Here is a 24,002-nt window from a genome sequence, read left to right as displayed (position 1 = left end):
ATTAAAATTAAACAAACAAAAAAAAATTGGATTAAAAAAGGCTAAAGATGGAGGAGAGAGTTCATGGTCTGAAGTTGTTGAACTCAACGTTAAGTCCAGAAGACTGTAAAGTGTCTAATCGGAAGATGAGATGCTGTTCCTCCAGTTTGCGTTGAGCTTCACTGGAACATTGCAGCAGGCCAAGGACGGACATGTGGGCATAAGAGCAGGATGGTGTGTTGAAATGACAAGCGACAGGAAGGTCTGGGTCATGCTTGCGGACTGGGTGAAGGTGTTCTGCAAAGTGGTCACCTAGTCTCCGTTAAGCATCCCAATGTAGAGGAGACCGCATTGGGAGTAGCGAATGCAGTAGACTAAATTGAAGGAGGCGCAAATGAAGCGCTGCTTCACCTGAAAGGAGTGTTTGGGGCCTTGAATGGTGAGGAGGGAGGAGGTAAAGGGACAGGTGTTGCACCTTCTGCAATTACATGGGAAGGTGCCGTGGGAAGGGGATGAGGAGTTGAGGGTGATGGAGGAGTGGACCAGGGTGTCACGGGGGGGAATAGTCACTATGGAATGCTGACAGGGGATGGGGGGGTGGTGAGGGGAGGATGAGTTTAGTGGTGGCATCATGCTGGAGTTGGAACAATGCCTTTGACTCCACTCACTTCCTCCAAATAAAAGGTGTCACTATGGCAATGCATATGGGTCCTAGGTATGCCTACCTTTTTCTGGGATACGTGGAACATTCTTTGTTCTAATTCCTTCTCAAGTCCCTCCCTTCAGTTCTTTTTCCTGACTGTATTGGTGATGTTTCCTGCTCTCACTCTGAACTGAAAAGTTTCATTAACCTTGCAATTTCTATCCCTCTTTTACGTTTACATGATCCATCTTCTTTCCCTCCCTTCCTCAACTTCACTTTTTCCATTTTGGGGGGATGGCCTGTCGAAGTATTATGCTCATTGCCCCTTGCAGTTATATTCATTACACTTCCTCCCACCCCATTTCCTTGAAGGTCTCTATTCCATTCTCCCAGTTTCTCTGATGCATCTGTTTGGACACAGCTACCTTTCATAACGGAACTTCTGATATGTCTTTTTCCTCAACCAAGGATTCCCCTCCACACAGGGCCTTCAGCTCAGTCTGTCCTATTCTTGCACTGTGGTCCTCGCACTTTTCTCTCCATCTCAAAACCACAATAGGGTTCCCCCATTGCCCTCATATTCCACTCCACCAGCCTCACCATCCAATGATCCTCCACTGGCATTTTTGCCACTTTCAGCACGATGCCACCACCAAACACATTTTCTCCTCTCTTTTCAGCTTTCCAAAGGGACAGTTCTCTCCATTACAGCCTGGGCTACTCTTCTGTCACCCCCAATACCCCCTCTCTTTCACAGAACTTTTCCGTGCATGTGCAGGAGGTGCAACACTTGCCCTTTCACCTCCTTCCTTCCCACCATTCAAGGCGCCAGACACTCCTTCCAGGTGAAGTAGTGATCTACTTCTTTAAACTTAGTATACCACATTTGCTACTTCTGATGCAGTCTCCTCTATGTAGGCTGATTGGGTGATCACTTTGCTGAATGCCTTCATTTAGTGCACAAGCCTGACTCTGAGCTGCAGGTCACTTGCCATTTTAATTCTCCACCCCACTTGCACTCTAACCTTGGCCTCCTACACTTCCAGTGAAACTTCACAAAAGCTTGAGGAACAGCACCTCTTTTATCAGTTAGGCATTTTACAACCTTCTAGACTCAACTGGTGAGTAATATTCACACGATACAAGTGCCAGCAGTATGTACCATCTACAAGATGCACTGCAGCAATTTGCCACAGCTCCTTGGACAGCACCTTCCAAACCCCTGATGTCTACTATCTAGAAGATTACGGACAGCAGAATTTGGAAACATTACCGCCCGCAAGTTCCCTTTCAAGTTACATACCATTCTGACTAGGAAATATATCGGTATCCCTTCACTGTCTCTGGCTCAAAATCCTGGAATTCCCTCCCTAACAACACTAGGTGTACCTACACCACACAACCTGGTGCAATTTAAGAAAGTGGCTCACCACCACCTTCTCAAGGGCAATTAGGGATGGGCAATAAGTTCCTGCCTTGCCAGCAACATTCACACCCCATGAACAAATGAAAAAACGCTGATTTTAATAACTTCAGCTCATAACCACTGTTCCTATTTTTTTTTAGAGCCTCAGGTGCTGGTATGGCTCTGTTGCTGCCATTTACAGCTCCTCTAGACCCATCTTTTGTTTCTTTACTTATTCTATTAGCATCACTCCTGTTATCCACCCTACCACCTACCTTCACTTTTGTTCTTTCCCCATGTGTGCCCCCTCCCCTCCCCCTCCCCTCCCCTCCCCTCCCCCTAAACCCACACCTTTGTACTTGCTGAAAACCTGCTACATTTCTAACTTCTCCCAGTTATTGATGTGAAATATTAACCCCTCCAGGTACTGCCTGACATAGAGTATTTCTGCATTTTCTGGTTTTATTTCAATGATATAGTATTGCAGTGCTATACTGTTGAGGCTAATTCAAGGACAATTTTTAGCAAGTCCAAGTAAATATTAGAAATGGCTTTCCTAGTGTAATAGCAAATAATCATTGCACTGTCTTAAGCACAAACCCCAAGAAGTCCTCTTCTCTGATTATAGAAGGCAACTATAGCTTCCACAGGGAGAGCCTTACCGGGGATTGATGGCATCTGTAATAGCGGCAGCGAGGCAGCTTGTATTTGGGTCTAATCAGATTTGTGATCTGTATGGCATTTTGCCCAAATATCTTTTTTTCCCCAAAAATATACTTTATTCATAAAGCACATTATAAAACCTTTCGACTTGTGCAATAAAATTCAACCTGTCTCTGTACAGCATATTCCACTCTGAGGTGCTTCAATACAATTGTAAAACTCTAGATATTTATAATATACATTCCATGTCAGACATACAGCCTGAAGGCAAGCGTTTCAAATTGAAGATAACACAAAGTGTAATAGAATTCAACTCTCCTCTATACATCATATTCCTCTCTCTGAGGTACCTGAATATAATTTTAATATCTCGATATTTACAATGTACATTCCTTGTCAGCCACACAGCCCTGAGGGATTCTACACAGTTTCCAGCCCCTTGGTGTGCTATTGCTGAAATGCCTTATTGACCTTTTCCCATTGTACCTTTGCGGTGGCTGCCCCAATCTTTAATGTATCCCTCAGCATGTAATCTTGCACCTTGGCATGTGCCAGTCTGCAACACTCAGTCAAGGGTACCTCTTTGCACTGGAAGACTAGCAAGTTTTGGGCAGGCCAAAGAGCGTCTTTCACCAAGTTGATGGTCCTCCAGCTGCAGTTGTTTATCTCAGTGTGCGTCCCAGGAACAGCCCACAGAGCAGAGCCCTGTGTCACAGAACTGGGTGGGATAAACTTCGCCAAAAACCTCTGCATCTCTCTCCATATCTTCTTTACAAAGTCAAATTCCAGAAAGAGGTGGAAAACAGTCTCTTTCCCAGTGCAGCCACCTCGAGAACGACACATGGAGGAGCTGAGACTCCGGGTGTGTAGGAAGTATTTTATGGGGAGGGCCTTTCTCACCACCAGCCAAGCTACATCTTGGTTCTTGCTTGAAAGTTCTGGTAATGAGGCATTCTGCCAAATGACTTTGAGAGTCTGCTCAGGGAACCAGCTGATAGGATCTACCATCACCTTTTCACGCAGGGCCTCTAGAACATTACATGCAGACCGCTGCCTGATGGACTTGTGCTCATAGGTGTTTTTCTGCATAAACCTTTCCACAGCTTGATGCAGCCACACAAACGGCTTAAATATTTATCACTCAGTCCTGTTGTAGCGTGTCTCTGTATCAGCTCCTGCATATTCAATACACACAAGTTAAAGGCAACAATTCACTGATGTGCTACTACTTGAGTTTTAATCAGCTCCTGTTAACCTTACACTTCTAAAAATTGTGCAACTCAATCTTATCAAAGCAAATGACATCATATGGAGCAAGATCAAGAATTGGTGCTCGCTCACAGCAGAGGCAAGAAGGCAGGCTTCAGTGATGGGAATTTGGGTAATTAACCTGCAACCATTTGGATAGAAATTCAGATTAACGCCTTATAGAATACCCAGGGATGAAATTGTGCTGTGTTTATCTTCGGTTACAATACTATCGATTTCACTTTATGCCTAAATTATAGGAACATTGAACCATAGAACTATAAAAAAGTTATGGTGTAGAAAGGGGCCATTCAGCCCATTGTGTCTGCACTGGCCAAAAAAGAAAGGAAAAAGAAACTAGTCGCACATTTTAATACCAATTTCCAGCACCTGGCCTGTAGTCTTGCAGGTTGCAGCACTTTAGATGCAGATCCAGGTACCTTTTAAATGAATTGAGCGTTTCAGGCTCAACCACCAACTTAGGCAGTGAATTCCAGATGCCCATCACCCTCTGGGTGAAAAAGTTTTTCCTCTAATCCTTCGATCAATCACCTTAAATCTATGCCCCCTGGTAATTGACTCCTCAGCTAGGGGGAACAATTCTTTCCTGTCCACCCTATCTAGGCCCCTCATAATTTTGCACTCCTCAATTAGGTCACCCCTTAGCCTCCTCTGTTCTAAGGAAAACAACCCAATTTCTCCTCATAGCTGCAATTTTCAAGCCCTGGCAACTTTCTTACTACACCACAACTCACATACAAACATATATTTTTGATTATTTTCCAAATTTAACTTTATTTTGAAAATTAATTAGCACCTCACCAGATGACCTACTGGTTGAATGAATGTCTCAATGTGAAACTGAATCACACAGATGGTGATGGTTTCAGGTTCCATCTTCATCTGTGCTAAGTCAGCTGATCTTAGTGAGGACGGCAGTAGGGTATTAAAATGGGTTTTAGTATTCCAAACCATGGGAAAGTGAAAAAAGAATATCAACTAGGATTCCTGTTTACAGTTTATCCAGTGTGCACAGACAATGGATGAAAACATCTGTAGGCTGACTTTGGTACCTACCATACTCCCCTCATTTCAAATCAAATAAGTAAGCATTGTGCAGAATAACATGAAGAATGAATACTAAGATGTTTCCAGTAATGGCGAATTTTAGCTAAGAAGAAAGATTGGATAGGCTGGGGTTGTTTTCTGTGGAACAGAAGAGGCTGAAGGGAGATTTAGTTGAGGTGTATAAAATTAAGAGGCCTAGATAGAGCAGATAGAAAGGACCTATTTCCATTAACAGAGGTTCATCAGGGGTGCAGATTTAAAGTAATTGGTAGGAGGGTTGTGGGGTAATTTGTTTTCCACTCAAAGGTTGGGGGGAGTGGAACTCACTGCCTGAAAGTGTGGTAGAAACACCAATCACATTTAAAAAGTGCTTGAACGTGCATTCGAGGTGCCATAACCTACAGAACTTTGATCAAGAGCTGGAAGATGGGATTAAGCTAGATAACTATTTTGCAGTTGAAATGGACATGATAGCCCTAATGGCCTCCTGTGCCATTAATGTTTTTATGCTTTGACAGTAAAGTCTGCTGGTGTCTGGAAATATACCCCAGCCAGAGTTTGTAGATTCAGGGAAGAAGAAAAAAAACAATGAAGTGATTTTCTAATAGTTTCTACAACACACAGTGATGCATTCTTTCTGGTAGCTGTTTACTCAACAGTATGATGGGATTACAAATAGTGAATGCTGCTTCACATTTAACCCACAAAGTGCAATTGTCAACTTATTTTAGTTGGTGGTTCTCTCATATCTAAGGAAAATAGTTGGTTCAAAGACATCAAAAAATATGAATTGGTCCTTAATCCTATCTGCTGTTGACAGACCTTGCCTACATCATGGGTATCCAACATACAGTACTACCCACGGTAAAGGTTGCTTGTAGCATTTTTGACCCATTGATGGATAAATCTTAATCAGAACACCAAGATCATTCACCATCAGGAACCTGAGATGGAAGTAATGGGAATGTGGAACTTAAAGCGGTTTGTGAAGCTTCATTGTATGTACTCTCTTAATGATTACAGATTGGACACCGAACAACTGAAAGAAGTGTTAGGGCTACAAAATTAATTCATTAATTATGAAGTGCTTTGAGAGATCTTCAGGATGTGATAAGGCACTAAAGAAATTTCACAAAGTGCATGCAGCTTCAGGATATTTCAGTTTCTGCAACTTGCTACGTTTTATGATGTTTTCAGGTAAACCATTACAATACTGAAACTATCAAAAACATGCAAATATAAAACAACAAAAATAAAAATACCTGGAAAAACTCAGCAGGTCTGAAAGCATCTGTGGAGGGGGATACAGTTAACGTTTCGAGTCCATATGACTCTTCAACAGAACTAAGTAAAAATAGAAAAGAGGTGAAATATAAGCTGGTTTAAGGGTGGGGGCGGGTGGGGGCTGTAGAGCTGGATGGAGGGCCAGTGATAAGTGGAGATAGCCAAAAGATGTCATAGACAAAAGGACAAAGAGGTGTTGATGGTAGTGATATTATCTAAGGAATGTGCTAATTAAGGGTAGAAAGCAGGACAAGCAAGGTACAGATAGCCCTAGTGGGGGTGGGGTGGGGAATCGAAATAGGCTAAACCTCTTAAACCAGCTTATATTTCACCTCTTTTCTATTTTTACTTAGTTCTGTTGAAGAGTCATATGGACTCGAAACGTTAACTGTGTTCCTCTCTGCAGATGCTGCCAGACCTGCTGAGTTTTTTCAGGTATTTTTATTTTTGTTGTGGATTTCCAGCATCCGCAGTTTTTTGCTTTTATCTTAATGCAAATATAAAAACTTGATGCAGATCAATATAACAATGTCCAGTAGTTGTATCAACATCAATGTGTAAGCAACAACTTTCATTCACCCACTCAGGAGCAAAACTATTTTCAGTAAACAAAAGACAAAAATCATTTTTATTCAATGATATAACTTGTACAATAGATGACTAAGTTTGATTTAAAAAGGGCTTGTGAAAAAGATGCATGGAATAATCTGCTCCAGAAAATCCATGTTCACAGTTACTAGCATTATGCCAGTATTTAAATCTTCCATGCTCCTCAGCGATGTACTGGCAACATATGAACAAAGGAGACCACTATACATTGCCTTCACCAATCTCACCAAGACATTCGACTATGTGAGCAGGAGTGGTCAATTTTAAGCTGCTGGAGAAAATTGGTTGCCTGCTGAAGCTGCTCAAAGTGATTGCCTCTTTCTATGACAACATAATGGGCAAGGTCAGCTATGAATAGGCAATATTAGACCTCCGAGATTGCAGTGGGGTCAAAGGGTTTGTGTTCTGGCACCGAGACTCTTAGGCACATTTTTCTCTTTGCTGCGGTCATATGCCTTCAGGTCATCTACAGAGTGTGTACTTACACACCAGAACTGATGGAAAGCTGTTCAGCCTTGCTCACTAGAGATCCAAGACAAAGGTGCGCTAAGTCCTCATTAGGGAGTGCTCTACGCTGTCAGTGCTGCACTAGCATTCCACACCAAAGAACATCTTCAGTGGCATAGGGACAGACTCTCTCACGCCTGTAAAGAGTTTGGTCTGACCGTCAGCATCAGGGAGACAATTGTCATGGTTCAAGATGTTGCCAACCCGCCATCTATCAGCATTGACAATGTGACACTAGAGGTTGTTGGTAGCTTTGCATATCTAGTCTCCACAATCACCAGCAATCTGGCACTTGATGTTGAAATCAACACAACAGCTGCAGCTTTTGCAACGCCTTTGTCCAGTTTGCTTAATTTATCTCTAGTGTGTGGTACATGACATAATGAAATCTAAATTTGGGTCCCAAAATGTAATCTTTTCACCAGGGTCATCTCATTGTCCATTCAGTAATTAAAGGAATGCTGAAAGACTAGGATCGCATATCAATTTGATTTTAAAACTTCAAAGATCGGTAACAAGGATGAACATTTTTTATGAAGATAAGGGGTGATTTGCATACTGTGGTGATTTATAATTCACAATTTATGGTGTGTACAGAGTAAAGGTCTAGCCAACAGCAACTGAAACCATCAATTGTTCATTATATTAACCAAGACAGTGGGCATGAATATAATTGTGCACAAGAGTCAATTCCCGTTTAATAGTTGATAAATTATTGATTTACTGGGCTAAAAATATATATTGACTAGAGAAACAAGATCCCCAATGTAATAGCCGGGTTTCTAGCTTTGGCTGGAGACCAATTTATATTTTCGATTTTTCTGAAATTTATCATAGAATCCAAAAGTCAAGGACTCAAATATGCTGTATTTCAGAGTGTGATAAAACATTTTTCACTTGGATTACCAAAGGAGCACCATTTTATTTCCAGATGCTCTCATATCAAGCAAGACCCGCCAAGCTATGACCCTATTACCACAGCTGAACTGAGCCCTGTTGTTATTTTGAAGCACACCTGGAGAGGATTTAACTGTTGAATTCATAAGATACTTGAGGATGTGGAAAGCTATTCGACCTCCCTGAGCTCATCCACCCAGACAAAGTTATAGTTGTCTCCTGGCCTGCATCACTATATTCCATTGTTTGTTTTAATGATTCTCAGGTTTTTACCTCTTTAACCAGTTTGGAAGTGCATTGCACGTCTTTATTCACTTTTTGTAAAGAATAGCATCAATCCTATAACCATCTTTCATTATTGGAACCTTTGCATTGGTAACTAAAACCTGTACACAATTCTCGAAGTATGCCTTCAGCAGAGCTCTAAGTTTCAGCATAGCCACTTCCAGATTGTGTCAAGGATACAATGAATTCACTGATCTCTTCCTCCCAGTGAATAGTCATGCTTGAATGGTGCATAGGCTGGAGAATTGGCACTACAGTATTGTAGCTCTATCTTTGATCCATGTTCTGCCGATTGTGAGGGATTTATCCTTATAAATCGGATTTCATATTACGACTTGTATTTGTATTGTGTCTTTCATGATCTTAAGCCTTCTCAAAGTGCTTTACAGCCATGAAGTACATTTGAAGTGTAACCACTGTTATAATGTGGGAAACCACAGCCAATTTGTGTACAGCCAGGTCCCACAAACAGCAATGTGATAATGATCAAATTATCTGTTTTAGGCATTGGTTGAGAGGTAAATATTGGCCAGGACAGGAGAACTTCCCCTGCTCTTCTTTTAATAATGTTGAGATATCTTTAAAATCCACATAAGGCAGACTGGGTCCTGGTTTAATGTCTCATTGGAAAGATAACATCTCTAGCAGTTCTACACTTAAGCATCAGACAAGATGATCTTGTGGAGTGGGACGTACACCCACAACTTTCTGACTTAGAGCTGAGAGAGCTACCACTGCACCAAGCCTGATTCTTTCGCGATTGAGGAAATTTGAATTAACACAATGTAGCATGTTGATGTCAACATCATTTACAAGTAAATACAATTCACAATTCCAGCTGGTGTCCATCGCACCATAATCTGAATAGATAGAAGCTGAAGATCAAATTTAAGATTTGCACTTCATTATACACAAACAGTAACATAACATACAAGCTGAGTAACTAACTTTTAAAAAACTTTCTCTTAACATTCTGCAATTCAGAATCCCCCCCAACACTATACCAACAATGCATTCCAACCTAAAATACAAAAAACCCTATTGTACCAGTATAGCATTTCCACTTCTCACATCAGTAACTGTTACAGCCTTTTTGCGAAATAATATGGACCAACGATTGTCAAATTAAGGATAGTTTTGTTCTATAGATGTCCTGTCTGAGTTGAGGCTGACTACACCAGTATTTTATTTATGAACCTGCCTCCGTCCTTCCTAAACACTATTCCCGTTGATCACGCGCTTAGCTCCCTTCTTTCAATTTGTAATCTGCCGAAAGATAATGCTGTCAAAGTCTGCCCTGATGCAAAGCATTTTGATAGGGTGAACAACGATTATATTGAAATAAGTGTACAGGATAAAACATTTCAATGCAGTCCTGTAGTGCAGGCATTTCAATGGTTGACTCCTAACCAGAAGATCGTGATGCGACTTTTCTTGTTTGGGTTTAGATGTGCTTCTGAGAGGGGTGAAGGGAGAAACATCACACCGTAGGAGATTCACAAGAGACATTTTACTCCTGATTAATTTCAGCTGCAGATATGCTGGGTGTTAACTCAGCATCATACACAGGTCTATCTTCAGTGCTGGAAGATGCATTCTAGTGATGAGGAAGTGGTGGTTTTTACTTCAACCATCCTGATTTATTGTGCATTATTGATTTATGAATAAACACAAAAGGGAAGAAATATGCCCAAAATCTAGATCATTGAAATAAATCCCAAAAGAAAATGTTGACATTCTTTCTGCAATACAACTTAAGTTTAAGCAACCATTCTGAACAATGAACAACTTTCACCTGATTCAACAAAATATTAGTGGAGCACATAAATTCTGATAAGATGTGAAAAGAAATTACACTGTTCTGACACATACAAGAATAGCTGCCAAAGTTCTGCACCACATCATAGGAACATAGGAAACAGGAGCAGTGGCAGGCTATCTGGCCCCTTGAGCCTGCTCCGCCATTCAACGAGATCACAGCTGATCTTCTACTTCAATGCCATTTTCCCCACACTATCCCCATATCCCTTGATATCTTTAATATCTAGTAATTTATCAATCTCATCAGAGTGACAACACACAAAATTCCCCCCAATTCACTGAGATCCATATCAGCCATGGTGTTGTGGGAAAGGAGAGCAAATGGAAGAGTCTTGCATAGGTCTTCAGTTGGCTCAGTCGTGAAAAGCATTGTAAGAACCATGGAAATAGGCCTTGCCCAACTCCTTACCTGTTTTTTCCTGGTGGGGAGGGGAAAATTTGTTGCCAGCATTGAGTTCCAGAAAGCTTATGAAGCAGGTAGTGCAATCTATGGGGAATACACACTTTTAGTTTAAACTTATTGGAATTGCTCCAACTTCTTTATCATCTATGGGATTGTGACAGCAGGGCTGTTACACTGAAGTCATCATCTTGCGGTGTTACAGGCAACAACAAAAATATAAAGTGCTTAGAAATAGCCCCCATATGAACAACAGGGCAGAAAACAAACCGAGAGCTTTTAACTACACTTCCTTGTGCAGTTGGAATGCCATGAGACATCTTTGGTAGCTGTCTGAAGTCATAAACAACTCACTTTTGAATGATGTCAGTGTCATAAATGTCCACATCCTTATTATGGAGAAACAGATGTATTGAAAGTTAACATTGACCAGGAGCAAGCAGCTAAGCAATGAAGTATGGCTTAGGTATGGACTGCAATCACACTGTCTCATTGAAATTAAGCCAGAATCAACACACATTTATAGTACAGCATCACTACTTTGGACTGGAAGATGTAGGTTTGATTACCCCACTCCACTTAACATGAGCTACTTTGCAAATGGAAGTGCTGCCTTTCAATACCACACCAAAAGCTTTATTCTCTGTAATATTCAGAGTATCATGGAAGCAGCAGTGGGAAACAGAACTTATTTCACAAACAGAAAAAAACAGTCCCTCAAAACAATTGAAATAATTTATTGAACTCTTTATTTAAATGAAAAAGTTTGATTTGAGTGATTTATCTCATATTTACACAAAGCCCTGCAAACAAATTTATCTATGTGTGCAGAATTTGACTATTTCATTTGGTAGTCCTGTAAACATCAAGTTACAACAGAGATGGTTGATAAGGGCCCTCACATAGCTGCTGGTATGGTTAACCTTCTTCACTCAGAGGACAATACATGTCAAGTATTTCATTTGGGGAAATAAATACAATTTAAAAAGCATTCACACGATGGGTTGTTCTTCAGAGGAAACACTGATAATTTTTAGGTCAATAACATTGCTTGTATTAATCACTCAGTGGAGCATGTACCAAAATACCCAAACCCATACTTGACTACAATATCAGACAATGTGGGGTATCTCAAACAGGTCCAAAAGATAAAATTAATTATCTAGGTTATCTGCCGGTAAACCCTAAAGAATTAATGTACCCAGTATTCAATGTTACCCTTATTACAGTGAATTTAATATAAATTGTAGAGGAAAATACACAATTAGACCAACTCTTCATTCAATCACCACATAGTTCCACAGTGCTTATCCATAAACTTCAGAAAAAATTTCCGTAGATCGTGTAGTGCAATTGAAAGTTGGACACTCACTGAACATGAGGTACAGCATTCCTGATCTTCAGAAAGAACTTAAGGTACAATGCCGACACCAGCCAGAGTACATTACCATAAATAAAACTGTCCTCTCTGGAATCTCCATTAATATAATAAAACTTTATTTTAGTTAAACATAATGGAGTCAGGGTCTTGGTTGGCCATCTGAGCAATATGTTTCAATATATCTTTTTTGGTAATAATACCAAGGAGCCGCCTGCAATAGAGAAGAAACAATTAGTCCTGTACCATGAAAATGAATTATAAATTACTACATTAAACCTGCGACTGTTACATCATAAATAACAAACTGTTCTGACAGCATAAAAACATGAGGGTGTACAAAATAGTCAATAAATTAGATGCTTAATTTCATTGACACAATTTATTCAGGTGCAAAAACTGGGTCAAATGACATTCTTTGCTGGGTCTGAAGATAATATCTATTTTCCTCAATTACTTCTGCTTCTAATGGTAGAGATTTGTGCTTGTGGCAGCCCCACAGCCTTTCATTGCTGCCTGAGTGGCCATTCTTAATATGCAAGTTATTAGCAACTATCTACTTATTGAAATCATCATATCCAAGCTCAACTTGTTCTCACCTAGCATTTATACATTTTCACTTTGCAGCAAGAGTCACTGGATTACAATCAGGAGCAAAGGCTTTGGCTAATTTGACCATTTCTATTTCAACACATGCAGGTCAATTTTAGCTCTTAATTCAGGTTAACTAATTCAGCAATTCAACTCAGGATTGGACCTGGAGCTATTGCTTCTTTGCTTTCACTCATGTTCCCATTTAGTCAGCAGGTTAAGAGTTGAAGTACAGCATTATTAATAACTGGTTCTTCTCAGTGTATAAGTTTTCACATAGTGGGAAAGTTATGCATGCCTGCTTCATTATTAAATGTATTGCTTTATGTATTTAGTAGTACAATCCAATTTTCCCCGAGTACAAGATATTTTTTAAAAAATGAGCGCTGTCAATGTGTTGGTTAGCCAATACTATTCAGGACATTGCTGCCAAACCTTTACCCTGTTTAGATGGAGTTGCATTCAGAAATTTAAAAATCCTCTGAAGATCAGTAGTGATCTAAATTCAAAGGCTGGACACGACTGTTTCAGGCTGTCATCAGGACCAGAAATTTCACCTTGGTTCACTTCAGGGAAAGAAAGGCCACTGATAGAAAAAAAAGTCTGAAACGAGGGACAAAATGCTCAGTCCATGTATGCTGCTTTCCATCTGCTCTGCTATATATTTCACAGTGATTGGAGCCACAGAAAGTACTATGGTTATAGAAGATTTATGGCAGTGGATGTGACTCATCTGAGCACAAGATGGTAATGATTCATGTAAATTCAGAATTAATTTTGAGTGGTGAATTTATCCAGTTTTCCTGGCAGTTCCATACAAATTATCCCTCTAATCTCGGGAATTTTCAGACCTTGAAAGCTTGAATATTTGACTATTTCCCCTTGAGAGATAACACACTGTATAACGCTCACCCATTGTGAGTAACAAGACATTGTCTTAAGCCCAGTTTGCGGAATATGTCCACCACTATTTCCATGGGTGTGTGATCTGTTACTGTGAAGGGACTCAAATCTAGGACGGAACGCAGTTTGAGTGCCGCCGGGCTGTTTGGAGGCTGCACAGGAGAGTGTTCAGTGAAATAAATGAAAGAAGTGCTGACAATCCCATCTTGTCGCTTCCTTCCGTTTTCTGTAAGTAGATGCAGGACAAAAAACATATGAGACATTATTTTCAATGTTTCTCTACCACCAACTCATTAACTGCAATTATCAACAACTGGGCAGGTAACGATCAAGTAATCTAAATGTTTTCATTTCATAACGTATAAGAATGCCCTTTATGCATTTAATAACTGAAAACAAAGGCACAAAAAACTTGCAATCAAATTTCCAGAGTATTCCAAAGCGAAAGTGTGGAATATGTAATTTATAAGAATTTTATCCAGTTATGTACTTTAATTATTGCTGTTTTGAAAAAAAAACCTCTTACCAATTGATATTACAGATTAATCAGTTATAAACATTACAGACAATAGGCCACAGTCTCATTAATCCTCTACATTACCATCAATGGGAGCTCATTACCTCATCAATTCCTTACATTAAAGCAGTCAATAGGAGGCCATTACTCATCAATAGCTGCTACTACACAAAGAAACATCCTCTTTATCAATATTCAATATTACAAGAAGCAGAATGGAGGTCACCACATCATTAGCCAATACCGCCAAGTATTATGGAGGAGGTTACTTCCTCACTAATATCTTATGTTAGAAAGATCATAAAAAAGGATATTCCTCATTAATACCTGATTTTAATTTGAGAGCAATGCAAAACACTGTCAAATGAATACCCCAAATACTGCACAGATAATTATGGAAATTGTAAATGTAACTACTGTATCAGATCATTCTCAACCCTCTGCCAATTTGTTAAAAGTACTTATTTCTCCCCCGTCTCTAAGCAGAGGCCCTTATGCCAGAGCGACAGGCAGGTTTACATGAAGCCGGTATTTTAACTTTACAAACCATTATACGCTTTTTTTTACTAAGAACGCTCTATTATTTTACACAACTCAAAGTTCTCACCAATTGAAATTATTAGGTCTCTTCTGAGGACAAAGCCTACAAGTCGCTGGGATTCTTTTGACACTATCACAGGGAATCCACTGTATGTTGTTTCATTAATGATTGTTTCCACATCTTCTACCTTCATACCATCCTGAGTAAGGCTGGTCAGAGGAGGGTCATTGCGTCGAGGTCTCATTACATCCATTGCTAAAGTCCTGTGTGTAAATTCCTCCTTTGCCTCCAGGAATGGGTAGCCATTTAATCGAATATGTGCCTCATAGATGCCCTCTCGTCCAATTGCATCAGACACCCATTTACTGGTCATTGCAGCAGCCATTAATGGCACAATATACTCCAGCCCACCCGTTAGTTCAAACATGATAACCACTAATGACACAGTCATCCTGGTCACACCACCTGCAGAAACAGAATTTTACAGATTGGCAGGATAGTCAGCAGACCTTTCTTCCACAAAGTATTCCTTCACGTTCAATAGTACCATGATCGAGTCAATTCTAAAAAGATCAGCTATAAAATAAAGATGTTATAATATGTTGTTTGTAGGCAATCTGCTCACTGTTCAAAAACAGAGAGACACAGACACTCGAAGAATACTGTAACATTTGCCTTCAGCTCTGTCTTACTATCCTTCACTACAAACCACTCAAACATCTGATGTTCAGTGCCTTTGAACATGATTAATCTATGGGTTCTTCTGATTTCATATACGTTCAAGCTACACTCCCTAACTCATTCTCAGTTATAATCCTTTATTAGTTGATCTCGTGTAGCATCACAGGAAAGAAAATAAGTAAAACAGCCTCTATGTTCTTGTAACCATGTCTGATTCTTTCACCATCTATAATTCTTTATATCTCTTTTTCTGCAACTTCCATTCACTCTTCTTTCTCCTCTGTATGTCTCAGATACATTTTAATTTGTCAGTTTCAACTCTGTGGGACGGATTTTCCGGGACTGGGAAGATTCCATGGACCTTTAAAAATGGCAGGCGGGACCCAGACATGGAAGTCCTGGCCCCTGTAGATGAAGGGGGCGGGGTATGATTCTCATAGGAGGGAAATCTGAACTCAGCAGGTCTATTTGAATTCAGCGCTGAGATCAAACAGACCCCATTTTGGCTGTTGCAAGGGCTTTGACCCACAGTGTGGGAGTTACAAATTGATGGTGTGGATGTAAATTCTCTAGAAGGGCAGATAAGGTCTGTATAACTGTCATGATCTGAATCTTTTTAAATATCCCATTCGTTACCATTATCTCAGCAGAGGGTTCTGTGTTCACAGTCTGATTGACAATTTAAAGAGGCTATTAAAGGATTAGCTGTCTTAGGTGTGGGTTCTGAATAGACATTTGTTTGTTTTTATAACAAGAGATTAACTACTTGAGGAGATTTAAAAGCTTTGATTCCTATTTATGAATAGGAATTTTTTCACTATCAACTGTGTAGAAGTGAGAGCTGTGTTAGATTGTTAGAATTGTTTTTTCATCTTCACATGGCTCCTGAGGTCTGCCCATGGTGGATACTGGCTGAATGGCTATGAAGTTGGTATGGAGGGTACGAGAGGTCTTGGGGTGGGGGACATCAAGTTGGCATGGAGGGAATGGGGGCCATGGGGTGGGTGGGGGGCATGAATTGGCAATGAGTTGGCATGGAGGGTGTGAGGGGCCATGGGGGTGGGCAGGGGATGAGGGAACGTGAGCTAGAAGGTGTAACAACTTCTAAAACAACTGGGACAAAGTCCCAGAGAACCAAGACAGCACCCCCTGGCACTTGGCTGCCTATGCTCTGCTTCCAGATGGGTCTATCTCTTTCTTGAACCAGCCAACCACATCTCCCCATCCCCAAAGTAAAAACGGTGCGTGTTTCGGTGTACTTTATACTGAGGCAGGTCTGGCGAGTCAGGAAATTTTCCAACTCTAGCTACTCGCCTCGGTTGCCAAAATCTGATCCTGTGGCTTCAATTTTTTTGCTCTCTTTTGAATGCTTTTCACACTTGTTATATGATCCCACAGATGTTCCTTTACCAATTACTTAAAGTTTCACCTTTTTAAAGTCATGGGGAAGCAGCAAGAATGATATCAACATGTGGAGATTGGTAAATAGATTGTGAAGGAAGAGGCGCAGAAACGGCAACCAGTCCTTCAAAATGAGCCTCTCCTCCCCAACTCCACCTCTCTCTCTGACTTTTGAACAAAATTTCTTTCCCTCAACAGGGTCACTTTCCTTTCTTCCAATTATTCAAAATGATCAGAATCAAAATAAAATGTATTATTTTGAAATCTAAAAATCACCAAAATATTTTTAAAGGAGATAATTATTTTAATGACTAGATTCAGATTCAGGGCATTCCACTGCTCTGTAAACTGGGGCAGGGAGAGAATATTTGGGTTGGATTGGGTGAGCCAGAGAGGGATGAAGAGCAAAGAAACTGAGGCTGAGCGGTCTAGGTTCTCAATGTGTGCTGACACTTGGAAGTAAGTGGTGATTTGGATTGGGTTAGGCAAGGTACAATGAGCAAAACCTTGGCACTATTATCCATAAAAAAAAACTTCCAGTTTATCACAGCATCAAAGCATCTTGAAGCATTTCGCACAATGAATTATATTATAGTTTGCTTATTGTTATGTAGATAAATGTGGACATATCCTGGTAGACTAGGCCTACACAAACTGCTTGGTTCAGTTGGCAGTACTCTCCATTTCTGAATAACAAGGGTTATGGATTCAAGCCCCAAATTACGACTTAATTGATTTATTAGATGGGCCTTTCAATCCAGGACTAAGGGACCTTAACCATCTTGATAAGCTATTAAAAAAATTAAGATTCCAGCCACCAGTAGTGGTGAATATTAAAGAATCTTTGCACTTATTGAAAGTTGTGTTCTTTTAGTACCATCAAACATAAAATAAATCTATAGTATTGTTATTGTATAAGGGTAGGAAGAGTTAGAAGTAGCTTTATGTATAAACATAAATTAGTATGAGCAGTGTATGAATGTAAAGCTGAGGTTGAGGAAGGTATAAGGTGGCCCCCCAATTTCAAGAAAGTGTAACTGGTATAAACAGACAACCCTGACAAATTTACACCTGCGGGAACAAAATTACACTTAAGAGTCCTAAATAACTTCCTTTGTAAAATATACAAGAAACACACTGAAGCCAGTCAACTCAAATTACAAACTATCTATACAGTCTTCAATGTACCAAGCCCTTTTCCAACTAAAACATGGGATATAGTCTGTTGCAAAGCTGTTGTATCTAAGACTTTGACTGAGTTAGGATCACTGATGCCTCCCCTCTTGCAGCTTGCTGACTTTATTCCCCCAAATTCTCGTGAGGTCACTGTATGAAGGTCAGCGCGAGGTTGCAGTGCATTTTGTGAAAGGAACTGCTTTTGTAGAAGGGGGAGCATGCATAGCACACAGATAAACTGCTCTATCTCTGGGATACAGCAATTTCACTACTGCTATGGATGCATCGGTAAAGAACTGCCCATTTTAAAATGACCATTTTGAAAATATGGAAGCCTGCAAAAAAATGAGCTAAGGCGTCTGTGATTTATAGTATTCACTGTATGTTAATTAAGCCAGGAAGACCTTGTGTAGAAGAAGTACACAACATCCACCTAAGCATTAAACTATTGGCTCAGTAAAACCAATGCCTGAGCAACTGGGAGAGAGAGAAAAAATGACAAAAGAAAGTGCTGAATGGGATCCAAAGAAAGCATAGGAAGATGTTGTGAATTACGAATAATGAGAGTTTGACTATACTAACTGCTGTCAGGAGCAGAGTGTAGTTTTAAAGAATTCAGAGTTCTTACTGCTGTCATCTATATAGGTATGTGCTGTTCAGTATGGGTGTAACTTATTTGATTTCTGTCTATAAATATAGTTTATGCAGAATTTGAGCGCAGTTTAAGTGTGGTGTGTAGTTAATAGTCTTCCAGAGTAGCTTGGAGAAAAACAAAGTACAAGGAGCACCAGCGATTCAGGATTGAGTGTGACTAGAAGAGTATGTGCTTTTCATGGGGGCAGAAAAGTGCAGGACTGTAGCATTTTGTTTATAACGGAAGTAAGATATAGCAGGCGAACTGCAGTAAGACGGTTGAAAACAGCGCGTGAGCGTCGGAGCAGATAAAACAGCATGAGAGTGGCGGAGCAGATAAAACAGCGCGAGAGCGTCGGAGCAGATAAAACAGCGCAAGAGCGGCGGAGCAGATAAAACAGCGCGAGAGCGGCGGAGCAGATAAAACAGCGCGAGAGTGGCGGAGCAGATAAAACAGCGCAAGAGCGGTGGAGCAGATAAAACAGCATGAGAGTGGCGGAGCAGATAAAACAGCGCGAGAGCGTCGGAGCAGATAAAACAGCATGAGAGTGGCGGAGCAGATAAAACAGCGCGAGAGCGGCGGAGCAGATAAAACAGCGCGAGAGCGGTGGAGCAGATAAAACAGCATGAGAGTGGCGGAGCAGATAAAACAGCGCGAGAGCGTCGGAGCAGATAAAACAGCATGAGAGTGGCGGAGCAGATAAAACAGCGCGAGAGCGGCGGAGCAGATAAAACAGCACAAGAGGAGAGAGCAGATAGAACAGCTGGTGGTACCCCAGAGCAGGACCGGGGGGCAGTGCGAGAGCAGCTGCGGCCTTAATAAGATTTAAAAGGAGCGGGAGCTGAGAGTCAGAGCAGAGATTTAAGAAGAGCAGGAGCTGCACTCGGGGTTGAAAGCAGCGCGAGGTCAGGGCGAGAGTTCCGGGGAGACACGGGGCTGAAAGCAGCGCGAGGATGTCACGATTCAAAAAGTGACACGACGCAGGGGAGGCAGCTGATTGGTAAGTAGGGTCAGGTCAGTGCTTCTACTTTTTCTACTAATTAAACTGCTGCAGTCCATTAACTTAAACAAAATAAGGTGAGGACTTTGGACTGTAGTGGGAGTGTTTGGAGTGGAATAAGGCCCCTAGCATTATTAGTATTCTTTAAAGGGAGTAACTAATGAGCTTAATCTAAAGGGAAATGGCAGCAGAGCTCGCACCCGTGATATGCTCCTCCTGCTCCATGTGGACATGGACACTTCCAGCGTCGCTGGCGACCATGTGTGCAGGGAATGTGTCCAGCTGCAGCTACTTGCTAACTGCATTTTGAAGCTGGCGCTGCTGGCGGATTCACTGTGGAGCATCTGTGATGCTGAGATTCTCGTGGACAGCACGTTGAGTGAGGTGGTCACACCGCAGGTAAAGACTGAACAGGCAGAAAGGGGATGGGTGACCACCAGGCAGAGTAGAGGAAGGCAGGTAGTACAGGAGTCCCCTGGGGCTGTCCCCCTCTCTAACAGATATACAGTTTTGGATACTGTTGGGGGAGACAACTTCTCAAGGGAAAGCAGCAGGAGTCAAGTCCATGGCACCACGGGTGGCTCTGCTACACAAGAGGGGAGGAAGTAGAGTGGCAGGTCTATAGTGATGGGGGATTCAATAGTAAGGGGGACAGACAGGTGTTTCTATGGCCACAAAAGAGACTCCAGGATGGTATGTTGCCTCCCTGGTGCCAGGGTCAAGGATGTCTCAGAGAGGCTGCAGAGCATTCTGAAAGGGGAGGGTGAACAGCCAGTAGTCGTGGTACATATTGGTACCAATGACATAGTTAAAAAAAGGGATGAGGTCCTACAAGCTGAATATAGGGAATTAGGACGTAAATTAAAAAGTAGGACCTAAAAGGTAGTAATCTCAGGATTACTACCAGTGCCACATGCTAGCAAGAGTAGAAATAACAGGATATATCAGATGAATGCATGGCTGAAGAAATGGTGTAGGGGGAGGAATTCAGATTCCTGGGACATTGGGACCGTTTCTGGGGAAGGTGGGGCCAGTACAAACAGGGTGGGTTGCATCTGGGCAGGACTGGGATCAATGTCCTCGGGCAGGTGGGGGGGGATGTTTGCAAGAGTGGTCGGGGAGGGTTTAAACTAGAATGGCAGGAGGATGGGAACCTGAGAAGGGAGACAGAGGAGGGTGAAACAAGGATAGGAACAAAAGACAGAAAAGTAAGAAGCAAAAAAGTGGAAGGCAGAATAAGCAAGGGCATGAAACAAATGGGGTCATTGTGCAAAACAAAGCTAAGATGACTAACAAGGTTAAAAAGACAAGTCTAAAGGCATTGTACCTTAATGTGTGGAGCATTCGCAATAAGGTAGATGAATTAACAGCGCAAATAGATATAAATGGTTATGATATAGTTGCAATTACTGAAACATGGCTGCAGAGTGACCAAGGATGGGAACTGAACATCCAGGGGTATTCAATATTTAGGAAGGACAGACAAATAGGAAAAGGAGGTGGGATAGCATTGTTAGTAGAGGAGGAAATCAATGCAATAGTGGTGAGGAAGGATAGTGGCTCGGAAAATCTTAATGTGGAATCTGTTTGGGTGGAGTTAAGAAACACCAAATGGCAGAAAACGTTGGTGGGGGCTGCCTATAGGCACCCAAACAGTAATGGGGATGTAAGGGAAGGGATTAAGCAGGAAATTAGAGATGCATGCAATATGGGTACAACTGTAATCATGGGTGACTTTACTCTACATATAGATTGAACAAACCAAACTAGCAATAATACTGTGGAGGAGGATTTTGTGGGTTGTGTACGTGATGGTTTTTTAGGCCAATATGTTGAGGAACCAACTAGAGAGCAGGCCATCCTAGACTGGGTATTGTGCAATGAGAAAGAATTAATTAACAATCTTGTTGTGCGGGGGCCCTTGGGGGAAACGCAACCTTAAAATGATAGAATTTTTCATTAGGATGGAGAGTGAAGAAGTTGAATCCGAAACTAGAGTCCTGAATCTAAATAAAGGGAACTACGAGGCATGAGTTGGCAATGATGGATTGGGGAAACTTACTAAAAGGGTTGACAGTGGATAGGCAATGGCTAATATTTAAGGAATGTATGCATGAATTACAACAATTATTCATTCCTGTCTGGCGCGGAAGTAAAACAGGAAAGGTGGCTCAACTGTGGCTTACAAAAGAAATTAGAGATAGCATTAGATCCAAAGGGGAGACATATAAAATTGCCAGAAAAAGCAGCAAGCCTGAGGATTAGGAGCAGTTTAGAATTCAGCAAAAGTGGACAAAAAGATGGATCAAGAAGTGGAAAATGGAGTATGAGAGTAAACTTGCAAGGAACATTAAAAACTGACTGTAAAAGCTTCTATAAGTATGTGAAGAGAAAAAGATTAGCAAAGACAAATGTAGGTCCCTTACAGTCAGAAACAGGGGAAATTATCATGGGGAACAAAGAAAAGGCCAGAAATGTTAGGGAACCAAGGGTCTAGTGAGAGGGAGGAATTGAAAAAAATCAGTATTAGTAAAAAAATGGTGCTAGAGAAATTAATGGGGTTAAAGGTTGAAAAATCCCCAGGGCCTGATAATTTACACCCCAGAGAACTAAAGGAAGTGGGCCCTGGAAATATTGGATGCATTAGTGGTCATCTTCCAAAATTCTATAGACTCTGGAGCAGTTCTTTCAGATTGGAGGGTGGCAAATGTAACCCCACTATTTAAAAAAGGGAGAGAAAAAACAAAGAATTACAGATCAGTTAGCCTAACATCAGTGGTGGGGAAAATGCTAGAGTCTATTATAAAAGATATGGTAACAGAACACTTGTAAAGCATTAATGGGATTAGACAAAGTCAACATGGGTTTATGAAAGGGAAATCATGCTTAACTAATCTACTGGAGTTTTTGAGGATGTAACTAGTAGAATAGATAAGGGAGAACCAGTGGATGTGGTGTATTTGGATTTCAAAGAGGCTTTTGATAAGGTCCCACGTAAGAGGCTTGTGGGCAAAATTAAAGCTCATGGGATTGAGGGTAATATACTGGCATGGATTGAGAATCGGTTGACAGACCGGAAATAGAGCGTGGGAATAAATGGGTCTTTTTCCAGGTGGCAGGTGGTGACTAGTGGTGTACCGCAGGGATCAGTGCTTGGGCCCCAGATATTCACAATATATATAAATGACTTGGATGAGGGAACCAAATGCAATATTTCCAAGTTTGCTGACGACACAAAGCTGGGCGGGGTTGTGAATTGTAAGGAGGATGCAAGGAGGCTTCAGGGCCATTTAGACAAGTTGTGTGTGTGCAGGTAAACACATGGCAGATGCAGTATAATGTGGATAAATGTGAAGTTATATGCTTCAATGTGAAAAACAGAAAGGCAGAGTATTATTTCAATGGTGATATATTGGGAAATGTGGATGCACAAAGGGATCTAAGTGTTTTTGTACACCAGTCAATGAAAGTAAATAGGCAGGTGGAGCAAGCAATTAGGAAGGCAAATGGTATGTTGGCCTTCATTACAAGAGGATTTGAGTTCAGAAATAGGGATGTCTTATTGCAGTTATACAGGGCCTTGGTGAGACCACACCTAGAGTACTGTGTGCAGTTTTGGTCTCCCTACCTAAGGGGGGATATATTTACCATAGAGGGAGTGCAGCAAAAGTTCACTAGGCTGATACCGGGGATGGCAGGACTATCATATGAGGAGAGATTGGTTTGACTGGGCCTATATTCACTAGAGTTTAGAAGAATGAGGAGGGACCTGATTGAAATGTTTAAAATTCTAACAGGGCTAGACAGGCTGGATGCAGGAAGGGTGTTTCCCCTGGCTGCGGGGGGGGGGTCTAGAACCAAGGGTCACAGTCTCAGGAGACGGGGCAGGCCATTTAGGACTGAGATGAGGAAAGATTTCTTCACTCAGAGGGTGGTCAACCTGTGGAATTCTCTACCACAGAAGGCTGTGGAGGCCAGGTCACTGAGTACATTCAAGAAAGAAATTGATAATTTTTTGGAAATTAGGGGCATCAAGGGGTATGGAGAGAAAGTGGGAAAATGGTGTTGAGATAGAGGATCAGCCATGATCATATTGAATGGCAGAGCTAGCTCGAAGGGCCAAAAGGCCTACTCCTGCCTCTAGTTCCTTTTTTCATAGAAACATAGAAATGATTTATTAAAATTATTTCAGGTTGTGACCATGGAGCTCTCTCAATATCTTCAATCAATAACACCAAAGGAAATAGATTACTTCATCATTAATTGGATTGCTTGAAGCCAGAATGATTGCCTACACACAACAGTCGAGCCAAAATGTAATAAATAATAGCTTTGAGACATTTAGACAATGTGATAAGACACAAATATTTA

The 24,002-nt window shown here is 41.2% G+C and overlaps 1 protein-coding gene across 6 annotated transcripts in view; it reads right to left on the bottom strand.

Moving 5' to 3' along the window:
* Positions 1-10,079: 10,079 nt before the first annotated feature.
* The window catches only part of LOC144683722 (H(+)/Cl(-) exchange transporter 5), a 139,880-nt gene continuing 125,957 nt past the window's right edge, over positions 10,080-24,002 (bottom strand). For all 6 annotated transcript variants that reach the window (XM_078547045.1, XM_078547043.1, XM_078547047.1 and 3 more), the window contains 3 exons: positions 14,806-15,204; positions 13,691-13,907; positions 10,080-12,401 (listed from right to left, as the gene is read on the bottom strand). In XM_078547045.1, coding sequence (XP_078403171.1) covers positions 12,311-12,401; positions 13,691-13,907; positions 14,806-15,204 — 707 coding nt within the window. In that variant the 3' untranslated portion in view covers positions 10,080-12,310. The remainder of the gene's footprint in view (positions 12,402-13,690; positions 13,908-14,805; positions 15,205-24,002) is intronic.

The sequence above is a fragment of the Cetorhinus maximus genome, chromosome 8 (assembly GCF_964194155.1).
Source record: "Cetorhinus maximus chromosome 8, sCetMax3.hap1.1, whole genome shotgun sequence".
In the NCBI taxonomy this organism is placed as follows: domain Eukaryota; kingdom Metazoa; phylum Chordata; class Chondrichthyes; order Lamniformes; family Cetorhinidae; genus Cetorhinus; species Cetorhinus maximus.
The sequence above is the reverse complement of the archived record's forward strand: the minus strand, read 5'-3'. Positions and strand labels throughout refer to the sequence as shown.